Source organism: Mobula hypostoma, chromosome 26 (genome assembly GCF_963921235.1).
Source record: "Mobula hypostoma chromosome 26, sMobHyp1.1, whole genome shotgun sequence".
NCBI lineage: Eukaryota > Metazoa > Chordata > Chondrichthyes > Myliobatiformes > Myliobatidae > Mobula > Mobula hypostoma.
Genome location: NC_086122.1, coordinates 34,802,068 through 34,827,879, shown reverse-complemented (window position 1 = coordinate 34,827,879; position 25,812 = coordinate 34,802,068). Strand labels below are relative to the sequence as shown.

At 44.7% G+C, this 25,812-nt stretch overlaps 1 protein-coding gene across 1 annotated transcript in view; it reads right to left on the bottom strand.

Moving 5' to 3' along the window:
• LOC134338079 (protein lin-28 homolog A-like) overlaps positions 1 to 25,812 on the bottom strand; it is a 102,400-nt gene that overhangs the window by 59,497 nt on the left and 17,091 nt on the right. Inside the window, exons 2-3 of the mRNA XM_063033615.1 lie at positions 24,359 to 24,485; positions 20,348 to 20,517 (exon numbers count right to left, since the gene is read on the bottom strand). Coding sequence (XP_062889685.1) covers positions 20,348 to 20,517; positions 24,359 to 24,485 — 297 coding nt within the window. The remainder of the gene's footprint in view (positions 1 to 20,347; positions 20,518 to 24,358; positions 24,486 to 25,812) is intronic.

Below are 25,812 nucleotides of genomic sequence, written 5' to 3'. Positions count from 1 at the left end.
TATTCGCTGTACAATACGACCTCCACAGTGAGTGTCTGCCCCCGGACTGAGGGGGGAGGGGCAAGGCGAACACCTTTATACAGGACTCTGTGGGAGGAGCCACAGGGGCAGTCAGCAGAGGGGTGTGTCCAGACAGGTAACCGAGTTACAACATATATACATGGTTTACCACAAATACATACGTTCCTTAAATGTTTTATACGCATAGAAAGGTAAATACTAAGACAAACGTTTGACTAACTGACGTTAAATAATACCAGATGTACCTGTTCCAACTTCAAATCCGACTTAAAGACAGACTCAGGAACAGAACTCGTTCATAACCCGGGGAATGCCCTTACTTTTAAACCACCTCTAGATTACTTATAATACCTAATACAATGTAAATAGTTGTTATACTGAATTGTTTAGGGAATAATGACAAGAAAAAATAATCTGTACATGCTCAAACAACGAGTGCTGGAGAGAAAACTTCCGGGTTTTCCCGATCCACAGTTGGTTGAATCCGCGCATGTGGAACCCGCGGATAAGGAGGGCCGACTGTATGTATACAAATTTCTCTTAAGTGTGGACATCGAACCTCATCCTGCACTTTGGTTGGCAGTTCATTCGACACTCGCACCATACTGAGTGAAGAAATTCCTCAAGTTCCCCTTAAATATTTCAAAGATTCAAAGCATCAAAGCACATTTGTTATCAACCCTGTTGTATACAACCCTGAGATTCGTCTTCCCACAAACAACCATGAAACAGAAGAAAACCACTGAACCAGTTTAAAGAAAAACATCAAAACCCAACAAGCAAAGAACACAAAATACCAAACATCAAATCGCAAAGAAATAGTAAGAGACCAGGAATATTCAGCTCAGCTCAGCTCAGTTCAGTCCAGAGCCACTCACTCACTATCTGCAGGTCACAGCGTTAGTCCACCCCAATCAAAATCACACAAAACAGCAACAAAAAGAGAAGCAAGCCAGAAACTGGAAACACATAACGTGAACTATAGAGTCTAATCTACAAATTGCGTCGATTAAACCTTGGCCAAAACTCATGGGCTCTGGCACAGAATAACCACCTGCCTTCCACTCTCATCATTATTTATTTCAATTTCCCTCGATGCTTTAATCAATGGGACTAGTGAGAAATGGAGCTGATCAGGAGCTCATGACCTCTCTCCAGGCTTCTTGGCCTCCAGCCCTAAGCTTCGATCGAAACCTCGCTGAATTCCCTCAAAGATAGCAAAGCGCCGGGTCATTCAATATGCCCGAAGGCGCACCACCAAAATGTAAATCACAGACTCCAACCACAGCAGAACCACATGTGGAAAAAAAAAGTTTAAATAAATGAAATGAAAGAAGTTGTTTCGTGAACCTCCTGGAGGACGTCGCCCTTGATTGTATATTGTATCCATCCCTTGAATGAATGAAACTCCTTCATGTCTTGTGTCTCAGTTCATCATCTTTATCTCCAAGACTCCTTGTATTAGCAACTGAGCAATGCCAAACTGCACAGCTTCCTTTCTCCCCATTCTTCACTGCCTCACCCTTCCATACTCATCTTCACAGTAGTGTAGTGGTTTGCATAAGGCTAATAGTCTGCCAGCGACCCAGTTTCAAATCCCGCCACCGTCTGTAAGTTTGTACATTCACCCGCATTATCGCATCTGTTTCTTCTGGGTGCTCTGGTTCCCCCCCTCCAGATTCCAAAGGTGTTGAGGTTAGTAGGTTAATTGGTCACGTAGGAGTAACTGGACAGCACAGCCTTGTTGGGCAGAAGGGTCCACACTCAGCTCTCACTTGTGCCTCCAAGCAACTGTTGGCATGCGACTGTGGTCACACCCCGGTACACTGCTTCATCAGGCAGGCTAAACCAGGTCAGTGTTGCCAGTGGGCCTCATACCCCAGTGAGAGAGGAACACACCTGTCCTAGCTTGTGAAAGCAGCTCCAGTGGACTGGGCAGTTGACAGCAATGCGAGATCCAACGGCCAGGAAGGCAGTTCTGCAACGCTTTGTAGGGAGCAAAGGGCATGAAAAGGCACAGAAATAGTTGTGGGCCTCCACGACAACCAAGGAAGACCCCAGTTGCAATGACTACTCGTACCACTGGACTCGAACTTCGGAGGTCAAGAGTGGAAATGCCCCTGTGCAACGGTTTTTCCACTTTAAGAACTCTCCCCGCACAGGTCCTTTTGTGCTGTTCATATCATCTACTGTTGTTGTCAGATACGATGGACAACCTAGTCATCAAATCATCTCTAAGTAAAAATTGATACAATCCCTTCTTCCAATTTTGTCTCATTCCTTTGAGAAGGAAGGCCCTCAAGTTGGGGGAACCTGAATAAGTGAGGCAGCAGATGGTAACATCGAAACAGCAAGCTGTTGGTCTTTCCCCTCATTTGTTGCAAGAGAGAGAGACAGAGACAGAGACAGAGAGAGACAGAGAGAGAGACAGAGAGAGAGAGAGAGAGAGAGAGAGAGAGAGAGAAAGAGAAAGAGAGAGGCTGTCTGAGATGTCAAAGTGTTGGATAGACAGTAGTTTTTGATAGACCCTACTACATGGTCTCTGGGGGCTTTGCTACTGCTTGCATGGAGGGTGGTGGTGGTGGGGGGTCAATGCTTTTTCCTGGACTAAGTGGGTGAAGGGGAGGGGGAGGGTTGATACTTCTGTGCTTATGGCTTTAGGGTTCTATTGCTTTCTGTCAGTTTATTCTTTCAGGTTTTTTTCTTGTTTCGTGGATGTCTGTGAAGGGTAAGGATTTCAGGTTGCATTCTGATATTAAACTGAACTACTGAACCACTGAATTCAGATCCCATCCCCTTGCCAAATCTCCCCCCAGTGGCACAAGCAAACCTTACCTGAAAGGAATCATGCAAGTTACTGAATCTACAATGCACAATTAAAGTAGAGGAACTAGACCAAAGTTTGTTTACACTTAAAGAGCAACTTCATATAAAATATTACAAAGCACTTCTCGATGGTATTCTGAAAGAAACCTTCCGGTCTGATCATCCAGCTTGGGTAGGCCATTACTATTCCAGGTCCTGGCGTTCATTTCTGTCACAATAATGCAATATAATGTTCTGATTTATGATTCTGATTCCCTTCAGCTGCACTCTGAGTCTACAGACCTATGAAATTATATATCAACAAATCTCACTAGTGGATTAAAGCCTGTGGTCATAGCCAATTAAACCCAGGAGCCTGAAACTAGGTTTTTTCACGCTCACAGTCTGTAAGCCAGGGACTGACACCCAAAAACTACTGTTATAGAATGTGCCTGCTAATTCACTTGCCTGCAATAAAATCCACTCTTTGAAACACCCTATTTTAAAATCCATTATTATCGGTTCTCAGTTATAAAATCTGCACCGTACTGAAACCATTCCTCATGGAACAAAACCATGAAGCTTCTCAACCCTCTTGAAATTAAATAAAATCCCTTAAAGACTACCTAGAAAGCTACCTAGGGGCTGCTAAAATATAGGAGCTGTTGCCTATTCAAACCACAGGTGAAACCAACTTGGAGGTTGAACGCCGGGGGGAATTTGAACCAATCAGATTAACAAATTCAAGAAAAAGGGTGTGTGTGTGTGTGTGTGTGTGTGTGTGTGTGTGTGTGTGTGTGTGTGTAAGGGCCTTCATGCATGCACTGATGCTCTGGTACGGCTCCACCTATATGGAGATAATCCCCCTCCCCTTCCTCAAGACAAAGGCTTAAAAGTGGCGGTGAGAGCATGGGAGAGGATGGGGGAGGGATGTTGTAGTGCAGGTTCCCAGGTGAAGTTGATGCCTGATTAAACTGGAAGACTGGGGTCAGGATTCAGTCCGGCTCCGCTCGGGCTGCTGGTTGGGAGGTCAATCTTAATGTAGCTTCATCACGTGACACGTTGTGTCAGGCAAACATAATGAACTCTCTCTCACAGAATATTAGACCAGGCAACCCTAACCCTGCTATTTACAGAGTTCATTAATTATAAAAGTAGTCCCACACCAGAAACACTTCTTTAAAATGCCATCCCATTTACGACATGATTTCTACTGAATCCATGCCTTATAAAACATATTATGTATCTACCTATTATGACCCATTTGTCAATACAGAAACTGCTCCTTAAAAGAACATGCCAATTAAAGTTCCCAGATGTTGGAGAAGTTAATGGATTTAAGATGGGATGAAGTTGTTGCCCATGTGTTTAAAGCATTTCAAAGTAATTTATCTTAATAACTTGATATAAAATTACACACTCAAACAGAAACCAATTGATATATTCACTCACAGATCCGTACATTGATATACATAGACACTGACACACACTAAAACAGACGACTGACTAGAGCCACAAGAGCCCATACAGTGAAAAGGAACATAATTTCCTAGAAATAGTCAGAATCCCCTATACTCTAAAATACAGCTCAAATCAAGACACTGACAGATAGACTCAGATTAAAACACACTCACATAGCCACGCTAACACAATCTGATGTACCCTCACTCTTAACAAGCACTCAAACTGATGAATACATTCACACTCACTCACGTACACAGGAACTCTTCCAAGAATACACAAAGATACAGCTCTTTCCTGTAGCATGGCAGGGTCAGAGGTTAAAGACGGGAATTCGATGTGGGGCAGTGCAACATTCTTTCAAAGGAAAGGTCGCAGAAATCACTAAGAAAGCTTTCCGCTCCTGTTCCTCCTCGCGCTACAACTCAGCTTCAGGCTATTGTGAGCAGCTCTGGGGCAGCATTGATGCCAGTGGATCGGCTATCCTGGTTATTTACTCTAATCTGTTCTTAAAGTGACACCACACCCTCTGGGAGTGTGATGAACCAGCAAATTTTTAAAACCTGTTCTGACCAACTGGACTTAACTCCTACCACTCTCCAGAGAACTGAGTCTCGTAATCTAAACAGACTCCCCCAAGGCAGCTAATGAGGACATGTTCTACCAGTGAGCCAGTGTTTACCACCTCCTCGTAACATAAACGAGTGTGTGAAACCGTATGAAAGAAAAGCAGGAGCATTCGCTTAATAAGGGTAACATGGGACCATGGGGGGGTGGGGGGTGATAGCAAGGTAGCATAATGGTTAGCACAACCCTTTACAATGCCAGCGACTCAGGTTCCATTCCCGCCAACGCCTGTTAGGAGCTGGACCGGTTCTCCCCCGTGACCGCGTGTGGTTTTCTCCAAGTGCTCTGGTTTCCTCCCACATGCTCAACACTTAGGGGTTCGGGTCAGCTGTGGGCGTGATATGCTGCCACCAGAAAGCTGGTGACGCTTGCGGGCTGCTCTTGGACTGTGCTGATCGTTGACTCAAATGAAGAATTTCACTGTACGTTTTGATGTATATGAAGCTAATCTGTAATCTCTACCTCTTAAACCAGGGGTTCTCCAATCTGGTTTTGGGCCATGGCAGGACCCCTGCCTTAAGCCAACATCACCTAAAGATAATTCTATCGTCGTCATGTTGTTTGTGGAACATTCATGGCTCAAAATCTACCTTTCCATTCCTTATGTTACAGCAAGACTTTTTTTTAGTTATCAAGTATTTTGTTACATCTCATGGTTGTGGAAATGATTGAATGCATATCATTCCTATTCATATTTTCAAGCTCACTCCAATCTATCATTCACTTAAGTCGTATGGCTCAGGATTCTTTCTAGCACACGTGCCACAAGACTCCTCAATACAGCCCAACATAAGACCATAGGACGTAGGATCAGAATTATGACATTTGGCCCATCCCGTTCTCCTGCTTTCTCCCCATAACCTTTGACACTCTCACTAAGCAAAAAACTATTGATTTTCACTTTAAATATACCCAAAGACTCGGCCTCCATGGCCGTTTGTGCCAATGAATTCCACAGATTCAGCATCCTCTGGCTTAAAAAAAATCCTCCACATCCCCAAAATGAAGGAACGTCCTGCTATACTAAGGCTTTGCGCTCTGGTCCAAGACTATAGGAAACATCCTCTCCACATCCACCCTATCTTTCAATAAAATCCCCTTCATTCTTTAAGTTCCAGCAAGTGCAAGCCCAGAGCCATTCAACTCTCCTCGTACATTAACCATTTCATTCCTGGAATCTTTCTCGTGAACCTCCTCTGGACCCTCTCCAATACCAGCACATCCTTTCTCAGATAAGGCCCACCCCCCTCTCAACCCTCGTGACTTCCACCCTTCACCCACTGAAACTCTTATCCCCCTAATTAATTAATACATTCAGACAAATTGTGAAATGCTGCTGTTCTAAATGTGTGTCAGCCACACAGAGGCAACAGCTAACAAGAAATAGAAGTGGGGGATGGAGTAATCCCAGCTCTTCTACAGGATGACTGCTATCACTTCAAGCATTTACATAAACTAATTGTATCAGAGGGAAGTCTCTGATGAGTTTACAACAGGAACAGTTCTGAACGGGCTGAAAGCAGGGGAAGTAGGCAATCATTCTGCTCCCATTCAGTACGGGATTCTCGGCAGATTGCTAAAATAAGCATGCCCTACTTGTGAAGGAGGTTCCAGCACTGTGGCCACAAGCCATTCTGAAAACAACAGCAATATATAGGCACCAAACAGCACAACAAAAAGTTATCCGGCTCCATTTCACAGTCAACCCCACTGGAAGATATGGGGCAGGTGATTAAAGGGGCGAGTTGTAAAGAGAGCTGTGAGAGGGAGAGAGATAGAGAGCAGCAGTTTTGTTCGGGGAGGAAGATTTTACTGCCTAAGCAGCTGAAGGCACAGTTTTATGTATTATTTTGTTTCTTTGAAACAGCCATCTTCTCATTGCTACCATGAACAATGTGGTACAAGGGAGCCTGAAGACTCACACTCGATGTTTCAGCAACCGCTTCTTCCCCCCTGCCATCAGCTTTCGGAATGGACAATGAACCCACGAACACTACCTCACTGCTTTATCCCCCTCTCATTTTGCACTCTTTAATTTATTTTTAATATACTGCATACTTCGTATTGTAACTTAGCGTTTTTATTATGTATCACATGTACTTCTGCTGCAAAACATATGCCAGAGATACTAAACTTGATTCAGATTCAATTAGTCCCACTCCCTGGTAATTTTCCCCATAGCTGCAACATTTTCCTTGTAAGTGTAAGAGTTTTTTCAATTCCCTTTAGAAAGCTACTATCAATTTGTACCTCTCCAAGTAATACAACTAACATCACAATTCATTCCATTTTTTTTAATCCCAATTGCCTGCTCTTCCCCTGCCCATGACTTTCCATCGGTAATTCTCAAATCTGTCTCGCGTAGTCACCAATGCCTCCTCGCTGAAAATACTTCACAAAAACCCTCAAGAATTTGAACACATTTTGTTCAGCTACTATCTTCAGCTGTGCTCATCTCCTCACTACAAGAATCACCAGGCCTGATCGCCCGCAGAAGAATTACATTTATTACAGTTGGTTAGCATTGCCTCAAGGTAACAGTGTGCGACCATGTGCTGTTTTGTAACACACACTGAATACAATAAATTCGTAACCATCCCGACAGCTACTTTTCACCTCTTTGAAAACAGGATAACGTTTGCCTGTGAAGGGTCCATTCCTGAGGGATATTAATAAAGCCATACCGAATGCGGACAACACCCAAAAAAATTGCCCCAAACCGCCCCCCCCGGATAAATTATCCACCACTTGGTTCCACTGAACCCATTCAAAAATTAAACATAAGTTTTCACAAGCAAGGCAAATAAACTCTGCTTGTTTAAATACAAGATTTGTTTTAGTTTCTCCTACGACAAGAAAATAGATTTACACATTTTAAAAGTAATTTACTTAAGGTGTAGGATTGATACTGCAATTCAGGATGATTGGTTTATTTCAGATAACTTTTTTAATAGGATTGGTCAAACTTTGCCCAGTAACTACTTAAATATATCAAGGAAAACTGATGTATTTAAAGAACAGAATCAGTTCAGACTTTGTATTTGACTGTGTGAAAAGAAGTTTGAGCAGAACCTTGGGAGAAAATCTCATCAAAACCTCACTTTAGATCAGCGGTCCCCAACCACCGGGCCGCAAAGCATGTGCTACCGGGCCGTGAGGAAACAATATGAGTCAGCTGCATCTTTCCTCATTCCCTGTCATGTACTGTTGAACTTGAACATAGGGTTGCCATCTGTCCCGTATTTGCCCGGACATCCCGTATATTGGACTAAACTGGTTTGTCCCATACAGGACCGCCCTTGTCCCGTATTTCCCCCGCTAAGATAGAGCGTTCCTATGAAACATTTCGTACGCCGAAATGGGGTAAAGCAAAGAAGCAATTACCATTGATTTATATGGGAAAAATTTTGAGCATTCCCAGACCCAAAAAATAACCTACCAAATCATACGAAATAACACATAGAACCTAAAATAACACTAACATATAGTAAAAGCAGGAATGATATGATAAATACACAGCCTATGTAAAGTAGAAATAATGTATGTACAGCGTAGTCGGGAAGATTAAGCCAAAATCGATTTGTGGGGGAAAAAAATCGGCACATACATGCATGTGCACACAGGTGCCCGCACAAGGCTTCATGGTCATGGTAGTCCTTCTCGGGGTAAACACAAGTGTCCCGTCAACACACACAAAAATTGCTGGTGAACGCAGCAGGCCAGGCAGCATCTATAGGAAGAGGTACAGTCGATGTTTTGGGCCAGGACCCTTCGTCAGGATTTGACTGCTACTTTTGTCCCTTATTTGGGAGTGAGGAAGTTGGCAACCCTAACTGTAAAAGACATGCTGAGGTGAGTTTAACCCTACTTGAACACCCCCCCACCACCTCCGGTCAGCTGGTCCGCAAGAATATTGTCAATATAAACCGGTCCGCGGTGCAAAAAAGGTTGGGAACCCCACTTTAGATCATTCCTGTCTGAATCATTAAATGCGGTGGATCAGTTAATACCAGATAAATTCAGTGTGCAATTCAGGAGAAATATCTTCATTCAGCAAATAATGGAATATCACTAAATGAATTAGCACCCAGAACCCTGTACTGATGATGTCTCCTTGTCCACAAAACGTAGGCAAATTCTTTACCAAGATCAGAGAACAACTCAATCCAACCACTGTTGGTCCAGTGAAATGATTTTGAGAAAATTCAGCAGATGTGCAAACTTAAATTAAAGCAACAACAAGACCATAGCTGAATTAGGCCATTTGGCCCATTGAGTCAGCTCCACCATTCCATCATGGCTGATTTATTATCCCTCTTAATTCCATTCACCTGCCTTTGACGTCCAGACTATTCAAGAAACTATCAACCTCCGCTTTAAATATACCCAGTCTCTTGGTCTCAACAGCCATCTGTGGCAACGAATTCCACAGATTCACCACTGTCTGGCTAAAGACATTCCCCCTAATCTCTGCAGTAAATGGATGTCCTTCAATGCTGAATGAGCAATGGTAACCACAAAATTACAAGCTGTTGTCAAAAACCCAATGGTTTCATCAATAATTTTTCAGGAAGGAAATCTGCCTTCCTATCTGGTCTGTCATATTTGTATCTCCAGACCCACTACAGCCAGCCAGCAAGCTGCTCAGTCCAGGTAGCAATTCGGAATGGACGATGAATGTGGGCATTGCCAGCATGTCCGTGTCCTGTGAAGGACAAACTTTAAAAAAACATGGAGCTTGCTTCCACAAGCAGCATATCACTCAGATGCATGTAAGGGGAAGCTCGATAGGAAAGAAGTCAGGAAGAAGTTACAACAGCCTTAGGACAGGAGCCACACCAACTTCGGGAACAGGTACTACCCCTCAATCATCAGCTCTTGAACTCAACTTCACTCACCCCATCACTGAACAGTTCCCACAACCTATGGACTCACTCTCAAGGACTCTTCATCTCGTATTCTCAATATTTATTGTTTATTTATTATTATTTTATTTTTTCTCTTACTTTTTGTATTTGCAGTGTGTTGTCTTTTGCACTTTGGTCATATCTCAATCCTGTTGGGGGTGATCTTTGATCGATTCTATTGTGTTTCTTGTACTTACTGTGAATGCCCACAAGAAAGTGAATCTCAGGGTTACATGGGGCGGCACGGTAGCGTAGTGATTAGCATAGTGCTTTACAGTACCAGTGACTCAGGTTCAATTCCCGCCACTGCCTGTAAGAGAACGTTTATACATTCTCCCCACGACCACGTGGGTTTCCTCCGGGTGCTCCAGTTTCCTCCCACGTTCCAAAGAATTAGTAGGTTAGTAGGTTAATTGGTCATTGTAAATTGTCCTGGGAATAGGTTAGGATTAAATCAGTGGGGTGGGGTGGGGGGGGGGGAGTTGAGTTACTGGGCAGCACAGCTCGAAGGGCCTTTTCTGCGCTGTATCTCAATAAATAAAAAAGCAAATCTGATGATAAAAATGTACTTTGATAATAAATTACTTTGAACTTCGAGCATGATAAAGTTAAATGGAGAAGACACGTGTGGAACATTAACGCCAGCACGGATCACTTGAAACAACTGTAAACACAGTGTGCTTCCCAGGTCACAGTGCTCCTTTATATCAATTACAGCCATTCCCGCTTCCTGCTCCCAAGATACTGGGTGTGAACCCCACTCCCGAGAACCATGCTCGGGAGTTCCCGTCTGGCGCCTAACGGGCACTTCTCCATCACAATTTGAAGTGTGCGAGCCCATAAAACGCTTCAGCTGCATCAGGCAACCTCTTCCACCACCACCGATCATGACGCAGTAGCATGTCAGACTATTAATCAGCCTGTGAATCTGTTCGACGCTTCACACCATACTCCAAAGGGGAAGAGTGTGAAGGTATGAAAACAACTCTAATCTTTCAGGTTAATGAAGGAGCCTGGGGAAAAAAAAAGCTTTAAATTTTTAATATCCACAGTTCTCATTCCTCTTTAGTGTGTTGAACACATCCCAGGTGAAATGTGCTGTGAGGATCGTTTGCCCAGTTCGGTGGTGGAGACCTCACTGTCTGATAACAAATCCTTCTCTAGGGTCTCTATTAGTTCCCCTCCCCCAGTGCAAACTGAGCAGGAATTGGGGGAAGGGAATCAAACATGCAATCCTTTCCTTCCCTTATCTTTCTGCAATGTGCCCCTATCCTTTTGTTCAGCTTTTGATCACATTCCATTCTGCATGCTCCTTTCTCTCCCGTTACTCTCACAAACACTGCGTCCCTCGCAGTTATCTTTTTTTTCCATTCTTCCTTCCCAATTAGCTTCTAATTGTTCACTCATTTCCTGCTATCCCCACAACCTGAGCTAAAGTTACAGCAGGAAGCGACGCGGCCCTCTACCCCTTTACTGGGCGCTCACTGCCCAGCAGATTTCTTTCTTTGCTCCAGTCACACCTTGCTGCTTTTTAAAATTGGCTCTCGTGCCTCCTCGGACTCTGCCGCCGCACTCAAGCTGGAGTTGTGCCTGCAGAGAAGAGAGCCCAAGGAAGCTGGCTGACTTCTCTTCGTTGCATCCTCAAACGCTGCCCAGGGATCATAGAAGCAAAGACTGTTTGTGTGTCTCAACTCTCTGAACTAAACTCATCTGCAAGGAGCCCATATTCTGTCCAGCATCAATAACACCTAATTTCATTTTGTTTGTTTATTTATTTATTTGTTTATTGAGATACAGCATGCAATAGGCCCTTCCGGCCCTTCGAGTCGAGCCACACCACCCAGAAACCCCCGATTTAACCATTAAGGCTGATTTATACTTGTGCGTCAAATGTACACCGTAAGTATGGCATAGCTACGCACCCTACACCGTACTCTACGCAAACCCTACGCCGTAGCCTAACGCACACCTCTCCCAAAATGTAACTACACGTCGCGGCGACGCAGACCGCAACAACTGTGATTGGTAGCATCACATTTCCTCCTACGCTGCAATAGTTTCCATTTGGGTGACTGAAGGGCAGGGAAGGAAGGAACGGCTGTAATGCTTTCCATAAAGCTTTACAGACCTCCGAAATTATGGAGGACCCTGTGCTTGACGCCAGTTTGTAGCTAGCTGCTGCAGCCTGTTGACTTCCACCTGAAGCTAAAACTCGAATGGTGATTGCCAGTCTCTGAGTATACTGTGCGTACACTGATGCGATATTAATGGTTGGAGACAATGAACCAAATCGTCAAATCTACCCCCCGACATCTGAAAATTTTTGAAATGCATTTCCTCGTCCATGTCTCTCAGTGGCCGGACAAGCACAGAAAATTCACCCTCCTTCAGTTTCAGTCGCCACTGTTTGAAGTTTGAGTTTCTTCGTGTTGAGTTACAGCGCAAGCTAGTACACACAAGTATAAATCAGCCTTCAGCCTAATCACGGGACACTTTACAATGACCAATTAATCTACCAAGGAGGAAGAAACCGGAGCACCCAGAGGAAACTCATGCATGCGGTCACGGGGACAATATACAAACTCCTTACAGACCGTGATGGGAATTGAACCTGGGCTGCTGGTACGGAAAAGCATTGTGCTAACCATTACGCTACCAATACATGGATGATCATTTGTCCTTTCCCTGCTTTAGAAACCTTCACCCTTGCCTTTGTTACCTCTAAATTCAATTATCCCACTGCTTTGACCTCCTGTCCGTTACCAACCTGATCTGAGCTAAAAACCTGGCACTCGTATCACAGTCCACACATTTCATTTGTACTCATGTACATGTCATGCAGCAGCTTGGCACTACCCCCATGTTACAATTCACTTCCTTATATTTAAATCCTTTTATAGATCATCGTTTCCACTTGCCGGGATCTCCAGTGTTACAGCTCTCCTAGATCTAGATCAAGGATTCCCAACCTGGGGTGCATGGACCCCTTGCATAATGACATTAAAAAGGTTGGGAGCCCCCTTTATTGATTCTAGATCCTCTCTAGGCCTATTGGCAGCTGTGCTTTCAATTTCTACATGTCTCTCACTAAATATCTCTATATCAAAGCACATGGCCCGTTTATCGAATTAACATACTGAGGTAAACAGGAACACAAGCACTGGTCCCTCTAAGCAGCGCGGGTGCGCTGCCTCGCAGTAACTGAAATCCTCCCGCGCACATAGCCATCGTTGCTGCGCAGCTGGAGTTTTCTTTTATACAATTCTAATGTTAACACTTAAAGTGCCACGCAGTTTACAGGCTGTGTAAAATTTGATTGGTCCGCAGCTGGAAACAAAATTGGATGGAACGTTGAACAGGGAGTTATGTGATTGTAACCATGATCTTATTGAATGGCAGAACCTTGTGGTTCACTTCTGCTCCTAACATCTATAATTTTCTTTTGAATGCTAAACTATTGAAAAACAAATTATTGTTAAATGTTTGATTTAAAAGACTCCATCCACAGATCCTCCCCTGAACTCCAGAATTTGCTAACGATATTCCTCAATTTCTCAGCCTTAAATTAAATTTAACAAAGCGACGCTTCAAAATGAATGAAAAGATACACAACTACGCATATTGCTCGGTAGCTTTTTCCCTCAGCAGGAGTAGAGCCTGCCTGACGTTCTGATAAAATAAGAGATTTCTGCTGAGGGTTTCAGCATTAAAGGGCAAGCACTAAGGGAATTGTTCCATGGAAGAGTCAGTTCTGATGCAGTGCTAGTTGGCCAATACTAAAAAACAAGCTGCAATGTCAGAAGAGCCGTCATTCGGATGTGACATTAAAATCAAAGCTCCATGTGCTCTCTAAACCACTTGTAACAGGCTAAGTGGTCTCTATTTGAGTACAACACTAGGCTCACGATGACGGGTCTCGGCCTGAAGAGTCAACTGTATACTCCCCCCCATAGATGCTGCTTGACCTGCTGAGATCCTCCAGCAATTTTTGCGTAGTGGATCCCCTCACCCACGATATCCTGGCATATATTTCACAACACCGTTAACTAAGTCATCTGTGCATATTCATGGCTGTATCTGGCAGCTTGCTGTACACTGATTGGCTGTCACATTTGATATTAAACAACAGAGATTACATTAAGGACCAGAATCAGGTTTGGCACATGTCATGAAATTTGTGTCGCCTTTCCGGCAGCAGTACAGTGCAATAATCTAAGAAAATAAACTCTGAGTTACACTTAGTAAATGAGTAGTGCTGAAAAGAGAAATAAAGAAGTGGCGGGGTAGTGCTCTTGGGTTCAATGTCCATTAAGAAATTGGATGGCAGAGGGGAAGAAGCTGTTCCTGAGAGAGTGTGAGTGTGAGTGTGTGTGTGAGTGTGTATGCACGAGTGTGCGCCTTCAGGATCCTGTACCTCCTTCCTGATGGTAGCAATGAGAACAAGGCATGACTTGGGTGATGGGGATCCTTAATGACGGAAGCCAACTTTCTGAGGCACTGCTCCATGAAGATGTCCCGGATACTATGGAGGCTGGTGCCCATGATGGAGCTGGCTGAGTTTACAATTCTCTGCAGCTTATTTCGATCCTGTTCCGGGGACACCGCCCCCCCCCCCCCATACCAAACACTGACGCAGCCAGTTAGAATGCTCTCTATGGTACATCTGTACAAAATTGTGAGTGTTTTTGGTGACATACCAAATCCCCTCAAACTCCTAATGAAAATATAGCTGCTGTTATGTTGTAACAGGCAAATTTTAGAAGGTATTAAAAACACTTTTGGACCCCCCCGATACAAAAACAGGCCCTTGGCTCTGTATTCTTCTGCAGCAAGAGTCGGTGGAGGGGCGGTGGGAGAAGATAGGACAGAAGAATGGAACAAGATTGACAAGGGGAAACACTCAGGGCAGATCCAACTTTAGCAAACATCTTCAAAGCTAAACAAATGGGAGCTGGCATGTTAGTGTTGCCGTTTGATGTTATAGACCAGAGCATTTGGAACAATAAATAAACCATTTGGGGCCTTCCTGGGAGAAACATTTGCAATGAAACTGACACCAAATGGTATGTTTAGCAGTGAACAAGACCATGCTGTTAACAAGATGATGACTTTTGTAGAAAAGCTGTTTGTAATTGCTTGAATTCCCCTGATCACCTTTTGATGTTAATGTGTAAAATTGCCAAATCCAGGGCAACATATTCCTGAAAAGTTTGTTGCACGAACATATAAAACACGTTTACTCTGCTTTCATTGCACCCATTCTGCTCTGCCTCCTCTTGCCCACACACACCTCCAACTTTCTTAGAAGCTAAGAAACCGAAGTATTCACAGAAAATGATGAAAACATTCTAATGATTTTTCAGAGAGTTCTCAATTCTTGGAAATGCTGGGGATCCCTAGGATTTGGCATCCTTATTGGAGGGACAACGCACAGAAATTGTGGAACAAGAAGGCATGACAGCAGCTATATTTCATTAGGAGTTTTTGAGATTTGGTACGTAGTGTGGTGAGCATTCTAACTGGCTGCATCACCGTCTGGTATGGGAGGGGGGTGGGGGGGCTACGGCACAGGATCAAAATAAGCTGCGAGTTATAAACTTATCCAGCTCCATCATGGGCACTAGCCCCCGTAGTATCCAGGACATCTTCAAGGAGTGATGCCTCAAAAAGGTGGCATCCATCATTAAGTACCCCCATCACCCAGTCACGCCTCGTTCTCATTGCTACCATCAGGAAGGAGCTACAGGAGCCCGAAGGCACACTCTCGACAATTTAGGAACAACTTCTTTCCCTCCACCATGAGACTTCTGAATGGATATCGAACCCATGAACACTACCTTACTACTTTTTTATTTCTATTTTTGCACTACTTATTTAACTATTTTATATATATATATATGTTTATATTTACTGTAATTTGCAGGTTTTCTTTCTATTATCATGTTTTGCAATGCACTGCTGCCACAAAGACAACAAGTTGCACGACGTAGGCTGATGATATTAAACCCAATTCTGATTTATTGCCACAAACGGTTGTGGAGGCCAAGTTATTGCAAATATTTAAAGCTGAGCGTGATAGGTTCTTGATTAATAAGGGTGTCATGGAGACGGCAGGAGAATGGGGTTGAGAGGGTTAACAGTTCAGCCACGATGGAATGGCAGAGCAGACTCGAGGGCCAAGTGGCCTAATTCTGTTTATATGTCTTATGGTTTTGTAGTCACTGAGACAACATTCCTGTGTTGGAAATACACAGTTCATTGAGGTCCTAACTTCAACTCTGATAGTGAGGCTAGCACATCCTCTGGAGCAGGGATACCCAGCCTATTTTTATGCCATGGACTCCTTTGGCAGTCTGGTGAAGCCCATGGACCCTTCTCCGAATAATATATTTAAATATATAAAATAAAATACATAGGATTACAAAATAAACCAACTATATTGAAATATACTTATCAAAATATGTGATATGTGCTTCTTTATTAATGCATTAAATAACAAGACTACACATTTAAAGTATAGGCAAGTTAAAATTAAATTTTTTTTTAAAGCAATCAGTGTGAAACTGTTGTTGCTTAGCTTGAATAAGAACGTCAAACTGTGGGGTAGTCTTTGATAAGTCAATGCACATCATGTTGGACATTTAAACGATTTAGGTTTTTTGTTTTGGTGTTTACAAGCGTTGACGATCCTGACTCGCTAAGACATGTTGTTGAAAGTGGAATCAGGTGCTTCTAATACTACTGTAGTTTGTTGCCTACATTCATAATTGAAGAAAATACTGTATTTCAGTTAGAGGTTCATGAAAAGAAAGATGCAAATTATTTCCCATCCAAGCTCACGGATCCCCTGGAACCTAGAGACATGCCCATGGTTAAGAACCACTGCTCGAGTATATTCTGTAACTCCAGTATGCTACCGAAGGAAAGAGAGGATACTTAAACTGGTAGATGGAACATTGATCAGGTAGATGGCTTTATCCCGAATGGTGTCAAAACTCCTAAATAGAGTAATGATTCCTGAGGGCTGCTCCATCCAAGTAAAACGGGAGAGCATTCGTCACAGTCTGGGTTTGTAGCTTCAAGGGAAGCCACTCACATCACAAGCCAAACCCAACACATCCACAACCACATGGAACTGGGACACCATGGTAGCGCAGTGGTTAGCGTGATGCTATTACAGCTCGAGGCATTGGGAGTTCAATCCCGGTGTCCTCCCTGTGGAATGTGTGAGTTTTCTCCAGGTGCTCTGGTTTCCTCCCACAATCCAAAGACCCACTGGATAGGTTAATTGGTCATTGTAAACTGTCCTGTGATTGAGTTAGGGTTAAATTGGAGTTTTTGTTGGTTGCTGGACAGTGTGGCTCAAAGGGCTAGAAGGGCCCATTCTGTGCTGTGTCTCTAAATATATAAATATCGTCATCTGCAAGTTCTCTTCCAAGATGTAAACATCCTACTCAACAAAATATCATTGCTTCCTCTCTGTAAGAGCAACAGCCCACATTTCTACTTTGCCACCCCAATTACAGCAGAGGTCCTGCCATTATCTTCTCAAGGACAAATATGAAACAACTTCAGCTTGCATACGCAACATTCATAACAAACCGCAAAAGTCAAGAGCAAACAGCAACTTGCTGTACAATCTCTTCAACAAAGTGCCAGCAAGAGTCTTTACAATAATTGAAAGCCATCCTTTGGCAGATGAAAGAAAATCTATTCAGTTTGATTGCACAGTGTCAGTTGTCCCCAAGAGTTCTCCCATAACCAGTCCGATGGTCAGCTCAATTCAGTTCCTCCTTCAAAAACTTCAAATGTTCCAGGCTGACATTCGGACAGCATTAACACAGATTAGAAAAGTGTCAACACTCAGAATAGTACCACATTAGCTGGGAAGTCCTCTGGGACATCTTGAGGATACCAAATAAATGCAGGTCTTTCAGTAAAAACACACAGAATGCTGGAGGGACTCAGGAGGTCAGTCAGGCAGCATCTATGAAGGGGAAAAAAAAAGAGTCAACATTTCAGACCAAGACTTCGTCAATACTTATGAAGGTCTCAGACTGAAACATCAGCTGTTATTTCCCTCCAAGGACTCTGCCTGACCTGCTCAGTTCCTCCAGCATTTTGTACATTGCTTAAGATTTCCAGCATCTGCAGAATCATTTGTGTCTTGAAAACCTTTCAGTGTTGGACAATGCCTTTTTTTTAAAAAAGATAATTCCTGTTTGCCCTCCCAGTTGCATATCAAAGATCTCACAGTATTAAATCTGGTGACCCTCCCTACTGTGGTGGTCAATGTGATGCTTTGGGGGCTTCTGACATCACGGGGAACATGCTTAAAATGTCGTCCTAATGCACATTTGGTCTCTTTTCACAGGTACAGGCTGAACTGATGTTTAAAGTATTTCTGCTTTTTTAAAAATATATATGCTCTCAGCCCCCCTCCAACCTCAAACATGAATGTCATGCATTCTCTATAAAACTCAGTTTCAACTCCTCATCTGGAGCAAGTGCTCTTGTCATGCCTTCCTAATCACTGCACAGTCTTGCTACTGGTTTCAGAATTGTACATCTTTTTGTAAAACATTAAACCAAACTCTGCAAAGTTCAAAGTAAATTTATTATACCATATATCACCATATACAACCCTGAGATTTAGTTTCCTTGCGGGCATTCACAGTACATGCAAGAAACACCATGGAATCAGTGAATGACGGCAGCCAACAAGACAAACAACCATTGTGCAAAAGACAAACTGTTGCAAATACAAAAAGAAAAAAAATGAAACAACAGTAATAAATAAATAAGCAATAAATATCGAGAACATGAGATGAAGAGTCCTTGAAAGTGAGTCCATAGGTTGTGGAAACAGTTCAGTGATGGGGTGAGTGAAGTTGTCCCCATGGGTTCAAGAGCATTAGGTCTCAGTTTTGGAAGTTTCGGTTCCTTCCTCAGCACGAGCAATTGCTTTGGTAGAGTTCGAAACTTCCGTGATCCTTTGTCTAAATGCGTTTCCTGGCATCGCCCCCCGCCCCCTTGCAATAACTTACCAAGTCATCAGCGCTGAACCTTCCACTAAACATCTCCACCTACAACCCCAACCGGAACCAACGTGAAAAAATTGCACCGACAATGTATAACAAAAAGACCAACTCTTAAATGGTGATTGTTACCATCAAAGTAGATTAAAAATTGCAAATTTATAAAAATCTCATTGGAACGCTTTTTTTTCCCCAACTGACTTAACGAAGTGGGGTTTCTGGTTATCAATCGAATTACAAAATATTGCTTCCTTTTTGCAGGAACTAACACGGGAGTGCGTCAATGAAACATTCACGATGGCATCAGCACAAGAAAAGGTCCATTTTTCAAAGCGTTCCAAACCCAGTGTTTAAAGGCGGAAAACAAGTAAACTGAGAATTTCTTAACAAGTAATCATTCACTTTATTCCAGTTGACTTATTTCTGGAATCTCGCTTTACAGAGTCAGGAGATTTTTATGAATTGAGCTGTGACGTCACTGCGCTATTAACACCAGCGGAAGAACCGAAAAGTTTCTTTTAATACTTCCCACTAGACCCCCATCAATCTGTGCGATCCCTGCCTCGAGTTTGGGACTCCTACCTCTCCTTCTCATACATATATAAAAAAAACCCCACAAGCAGCAAACACACCGAGCATCCCCCGATCTCCTCCCGAACCTCCAGCGGAACAAGGGTCAAACAGCTGGAAAACAGGCTCCGGGGAAGAATCAGAGAGCGCGCGACAGAGAGAGAGAGAGAGAGAGAGCAAGAAAGAGAACGAGAGTGAGAGAGCGGGAGAGAGAGAAGGAAAGAGTGGGGGGGGGAGAGAGAGAGGGAGAGAAAGAGCTTACACAGAAACTCTTTCAATGTACTCTATTAGATGCGACGCTCAAATTCCTAGAAAAGGAAACTGATATCGATTTGGGGACATTCCCAGCCTGTGTCGCTGATTTAATTCTGAATTAACCCCCTGATAAAAAACGTAGCAATGATCTGGAAAAAAAACCTGAATTGCTCCCACTCGCAAACCCTATCATGAGAGGAGCTACATTCTTCCCATTAAACCAACGTGTGTCCAAGTTATCCTGCTAAATAACGCGAACAACTCCGACAATTAGGTTCTTCCTCTACCCACGACCCAAGCCATGGTAATTCCAAAACCATCGCTCATTAATTAAAATTTACCCAGCCTTGTTTTATTTACTCCGATCTCCCGATAACACCAGGAAATACATATATATTTTTTTAAGAACGAGTCCAAATATACCAGATACAGCGAGGCCAGGTGGTTAGAGATCAGATACAAGCAGAACAGGTACAAGGAGGGCAGGTACAGGCAGAGAAGATACAACATAATCAGGCAAAAAGAAAGATCAGGTACAGTGAAACCAAATCTGTGGAAACCGGGAATTAGGAGACGACGGAATAAGATTCAGAGAGTTCATCAACCACAACAGACTGCTCAAAGTGAGTAGGCGCGAATCTAAAGATCTGCTATTAGATGTACCTGGTGGACAAAGACATCGATGGGAGATTCCAGTGGGGTTCCGTCCCGGCCGGTCATGGAAAGGAAGCCAAATCCCATCCGAACGTTGAACCATTTACACTGACCAGTCCCGAATGAGACCGCCGCTTTGGGAGAGTCGCCGAGCTCCTGGTCACCGCCTCGCCCGGAACCTGCAAGAGAACGCGAAATAAAGGATAAAAACCTAATCTTCTGATATACATACATACACACACACACACACATATACACGATCGTTCACAGCCACAATTCTTCACTCGAACACCTTAACGCACACGGCGGCACAATCTCACACACACAGACCCATTTACAAGCATTTGAACAAATTATAAAGGTTGTTTTTTGAAAATCAATACAGAACCTCCAAACTGCTGGTTAGAAACGGATCCCATTCCGGTGCCGGGGCCACCACCTCCGCTCCTTGCAAATGGGCTGATTTCTTAATCCCTCCTGCCTCCCTCACTTTTTCCTAGCTCTCCCCCCCCCCCCAACCCAACCGCTCGCCTGCTCTCTCCAACAGATCTCCCGTTTTCAGTTGTAAACCATCAGCAAGACAAAACGTGGAACTTGCGGCAGGTCCCAGGAGCTGCTTAAAGCGAAAGGAAAGGAGATGAGCTGGATGGGCGCTTTACAAAACATGGTCCTTTTCAATGAAGGTGGGCGGTGCGTGAGGCTGAAGAATAGGAACCGATAAACAATGGGCAGTGAGTCCGAGCTCCCTCCCCCTCACCACACACACACACACACACACACACACACACACACACACACACACACACACATCCATAAAGGCAACCATTCGAAAGAGGGCAACAAAATGACCACCCCCTCCCAAAAAAAAATAAACCTTCGGCCATTTTGGCAACGGTGTTAATCCCGGGATAACTCCGGTGTGTCCCGTTTGGAAGTGGCTGGCAGCTGACCAGATTCGAGGAAAAGGCGAATTGTAGATACACCCCCTCCCGCCTTTGGGAAGTTTCACACAGAAATCAGTCACTTGCAGGTAACCAGTCTCCCCCCCCCACCACCACCCCCGTTGCTCAGTCCACCTTGTGCCTTTTTGACTCCATTCCATGTGCAAAGAATTCCAAATTAAAACCTTCCCCGGATCGATCACAAATCACCCACTTCGATCCATCCATGTTCTCAAGCAGTAAATATAAAATGTACCGTTGATATATTCGGAACTCGCACCGAACATGTTTACAGAGAATCGGGGGTTGCATTGTAACTAATCTTAAGACTACTTCTGTTTAGTTTTCTCCAGAGGCCAACAGCAAAGTTCTTGATATTCTAAACTGCGAGAAGTTGTAAAAAGCTTGGGGGAAAATCCGCGGAGCCTTCACTAATCGGTCATTTAACCCCGCTACACAACCAGCTCACGGGTTAGATATAACCAGGGAAAATTACCTCGCCTGTCTCGGGTTACAGGCGCACACACATTCCCCCTCACAGACAACAACACGCGTGCACACTTGTACTCAAAACACCCGAGTCACAGACAACTGGCATAAACAAAACTCACAGCCACACACACAAATTCTCAGGGACACAAGTTATTCCTATTGCCACGATCACATTGTTACACGCGCACAAAACAGACGCACTAAGTCACATGCACTCTCATATGCATACATATATATTTTAAAAAATCAAAATCGGGTTTGATATCGCCGACATTTGCTGCGAAATTTGTTCTGCGACAGTAGTGCAGTGCAGTCCGTAGAAATAAAAACTGTAAATTACAGTAAGATCTTAAATTAAATAAGTGCAAGAGGAGCGGGGAAATTATGAGGTAGTGTACATGGCCCATACAACACCCAGATAAAACACACACTCCGCTCTCACATCACACAAACACACCCCAGCAAACATCATCGATTGAACTTTTCACTGATAATCTGTGAATCGTGGATACACTGAGTATCATTGCCCATTGATCACTGTCCCCTAAGTTAACTCGGTGCTTTGATGATATTAAGATCTTGAACTAACATTGAATGGATGGGGGTGGGGAGACAGAGAAAGGTTTAGCATAGCTGTTGTTGACAATGCCTTGAGACCAGATCTCCGCCGATAACCCACACGCCAACCCCAGCCTAACCCAGAGTTTCGTCTCTTTCAAGATGGCGGCGCGTCCAGCTCGGACGGCCGCTCCGGCTCCAACTCCAACTAATGAACTTGTCAGCCGCCGGCTGCCAGAAACAGCCCGTCATGAAAAACACATGAAGCTGAAGGGTGGGCGGGCAGGGAGATTTTCAAAGCAAATCACACAAAAATGCTGGAGGAACTCAGCAGGCCAGGCAAATCTATGCAAAGGAATAAACAGTCGACGTTTCGGGCCGAGAACCTACGCTTGCAAGGTGGTGAACTGAATGGTTTGCTCAGGCCTAGGTCATTTGCAATTATGACCCCTTCGCGGCACATTCCTTTTACTTTTTAGGACCTCCCAAGCGCCGAAATAATGCCTCAGACTCTGAAATTCCAGATCTACTTCAAATGCATCATGGACAAAATTAAAATCCGCGGGTGGGGGGGGGAGGGAGACCTACAAAACGTAGAAATGTTGTTTGTCAGTCAGTGCAATTCGCATGACCTGGAAGTCTTTGTATGGCCGTGTGGTGTTGCGTGTGCAGAGAGTTTGTGTAACCGAGAGCGCCAAGGAAGATAGCACAGTGCAGAAACGGGCCACTCGGCCCACCAGGGCGCCAAATTTAAATCGCACATCTGCCCGCACATGGCCGGCCCGTTGCACGTGTCTAAATGCCTTTCAAACGCGAGAGCGTGTGTGTGTGTGTTAGCGAACGCATGGCTCAGTGTGTGCAAACGCGCGTGGCAGTTTTTGTTCGGAAATGCGCGTGGAAGTGTGTGTGCGCGCGCGCTGGGGAGGTGCGGGTGCGGGATGATGGGGGTGGTGGTGGTGGTGGTGTTGAGAAGGCTGTGTAACAGTTTACTTACCTTAACAATGGAAATAAAGGTCTCTTGAGAGAGAGGGGGAAAAAAGATTAGGTAGAATTGTAAAATCGTGATCCAACTTCAGAGAGACAATGACTTCATTACTTTAAAGATCCGGTGAAAGGAATTGCGAAGGTTAGAGAGGGATAGTTTCAAAAATCTTTTCCTCTGTGGTGTTACAATCTAAATTGTCAGTTTCCTTTTGGGGGAGGGATCTTTTGATGGAATTAGTTATAGTTTCCCTGTCCACAATGCTTTTAAGACGGCTTAATGCTGTTTGGGGGACACAAGCGGGTGGCGTTTACTGGACAGTGGGGTTTCTGTGAGCACCCTGCCCAGTTTCGGACTATGAACTCAGGGCCTTAAACTCGTGTCTCAACTCGGGGTCACTTAGTGAAATGTGTAAAAGGGTTGAATATCTCGTGTGTATAACATATTTAAAAATAAATATATCCCGGAACAAATCGTCAGAGGAAGCATTTTCAAAAGAAAAAAGAGAAACATTTTAAAATAAATGATGTGTATTTAAATAACTACAGATTGCATTCTGACCCCTAGTGACTCTGGAGATATTGTAATGTTAATATCACCGAGCGGGAGTCAGAGCAGGTTAAGTGAGTTTAAAATTAGAAGTTAAACTGGTCCATTGGCGCCGAGATATTTCGCTGATGAATTCGATCCTCTGAATAAAATAAATAGTTTTAATATATCTCTAAAATAAAAACATGAGTTTTTCTTTCTTGATTACAAAATTCCTCCTGGGCACTGATCCGCGAAGGGCCCTGAGGTCGGTCAATTTAAGAGTGTTGTCAGATTATCCAGGCTCTGTCCCTACCCTATCTGACGAACTCAACCAATGGAAACGGGATTTAATATCTCTCATTATAAAAATTGATTTGTTTTCAAATCAATGCACAAAACGATCGAAATAATGACAATCCACGATCGCAATCGATCCGCGTCCCTCTCCCCACATCGATTGTTCGTGTTGCCTCATCCCCAGGAGCCCGAGGGCGCGGGATATTTAAAGGTTCCGACCAAAGACCGATCTCTGCAGGTCAAATCTTATCGGCTCGTTCATTTCCTGTGGGTCGGAGGGTTGGACAATGGCAGGAATTCGGGTTGTGCGGTTACTGGACGGACACTGAGACCCACTGTACACAGGCTGCGGCAAGCAGCAAACAAGCAGCGTATTCACAGCTGCTTAATAACAAACAGACCATGGGCAGCCGGAGAGCTGACCACAACACCCCCACCCACCGAAACACTGACCACAACACCCCCACCCACCGAAACACTGACCATCACACCCTCACCCACCGAAACACTGACCACAACACCCCCACCCACCGAAACACTGACCATCACACCCTCACCCACCGAAACACTGACCACAACACCCCCACCCACCGAAACACTGACTACCGCACCCCCACCAGAACACTGACCACCACACCCCCACCCATCGAAACACTGACCACCACACCCCCACCCACTGAAACACTGACCACCACACCCTCACCCAAACACTGACCACCACACCCCCACCCACCGAAACACTGACCACCACACCCCCCCACCGAAACACTGACCATCACACCCTCACCCACCGAAACACTGACCACCACACCCCCACCCACCGAAACACTAACCACAACACCCCCACCCACCGAAGCACTGACCACACACCCTCACCCACTGAAACACTGACCACCACACCCCCACCCACCGAAACACTGACCACCACACCCTCACCCACTGAAATACTGACCACCACACCCCCACCAGAACACTGACCACCACACCCCCACCCACCGAAACACTGACCACCACACCCCCACCCACTGAAACACTGACCACCACACCCTCACCCAAACACTGACCACCACACCCCCACCCACCGAAACACTGACCACCACACCCCCCCACCGAAACACTGACCATCACACCCTCACCCACCGAAACACTGACCACCACACCCCCACCCACCGAAACACTGACCACAACACCCCCACCCACCGAAGCACTGACCACACACCCTCACCCACTGAAACACTGACCACCACACCCCCACCCACCGAAACACTGACCACCACACCCTCACCCACTGAAATACTGACCACCACACCCCCACCAGAACACTGACCACCACACCCCCACCCACCGAAACACTGACCATCACACCCTCACCCACCGAAACACTGACCACCACACCCCCACCCACCGAAACACTGACCACAACACCCCCACCCACCGAAACACTGACCACACACCCTCACCCACCGAAACACTGACCACCACACCCTCACCCACCGAAACACTGACCACCACACCCCCACCCACCGAAACACTGACCACCACACCCTCACCCACTGAAACACTGACCACCACACCCCCACCCATCGAAACACTGACCACCACACCCCCACCCACCGAAACACTGACCACCACACCCTCACCCACTGAAACACTGACCACCACACCCCCACCAG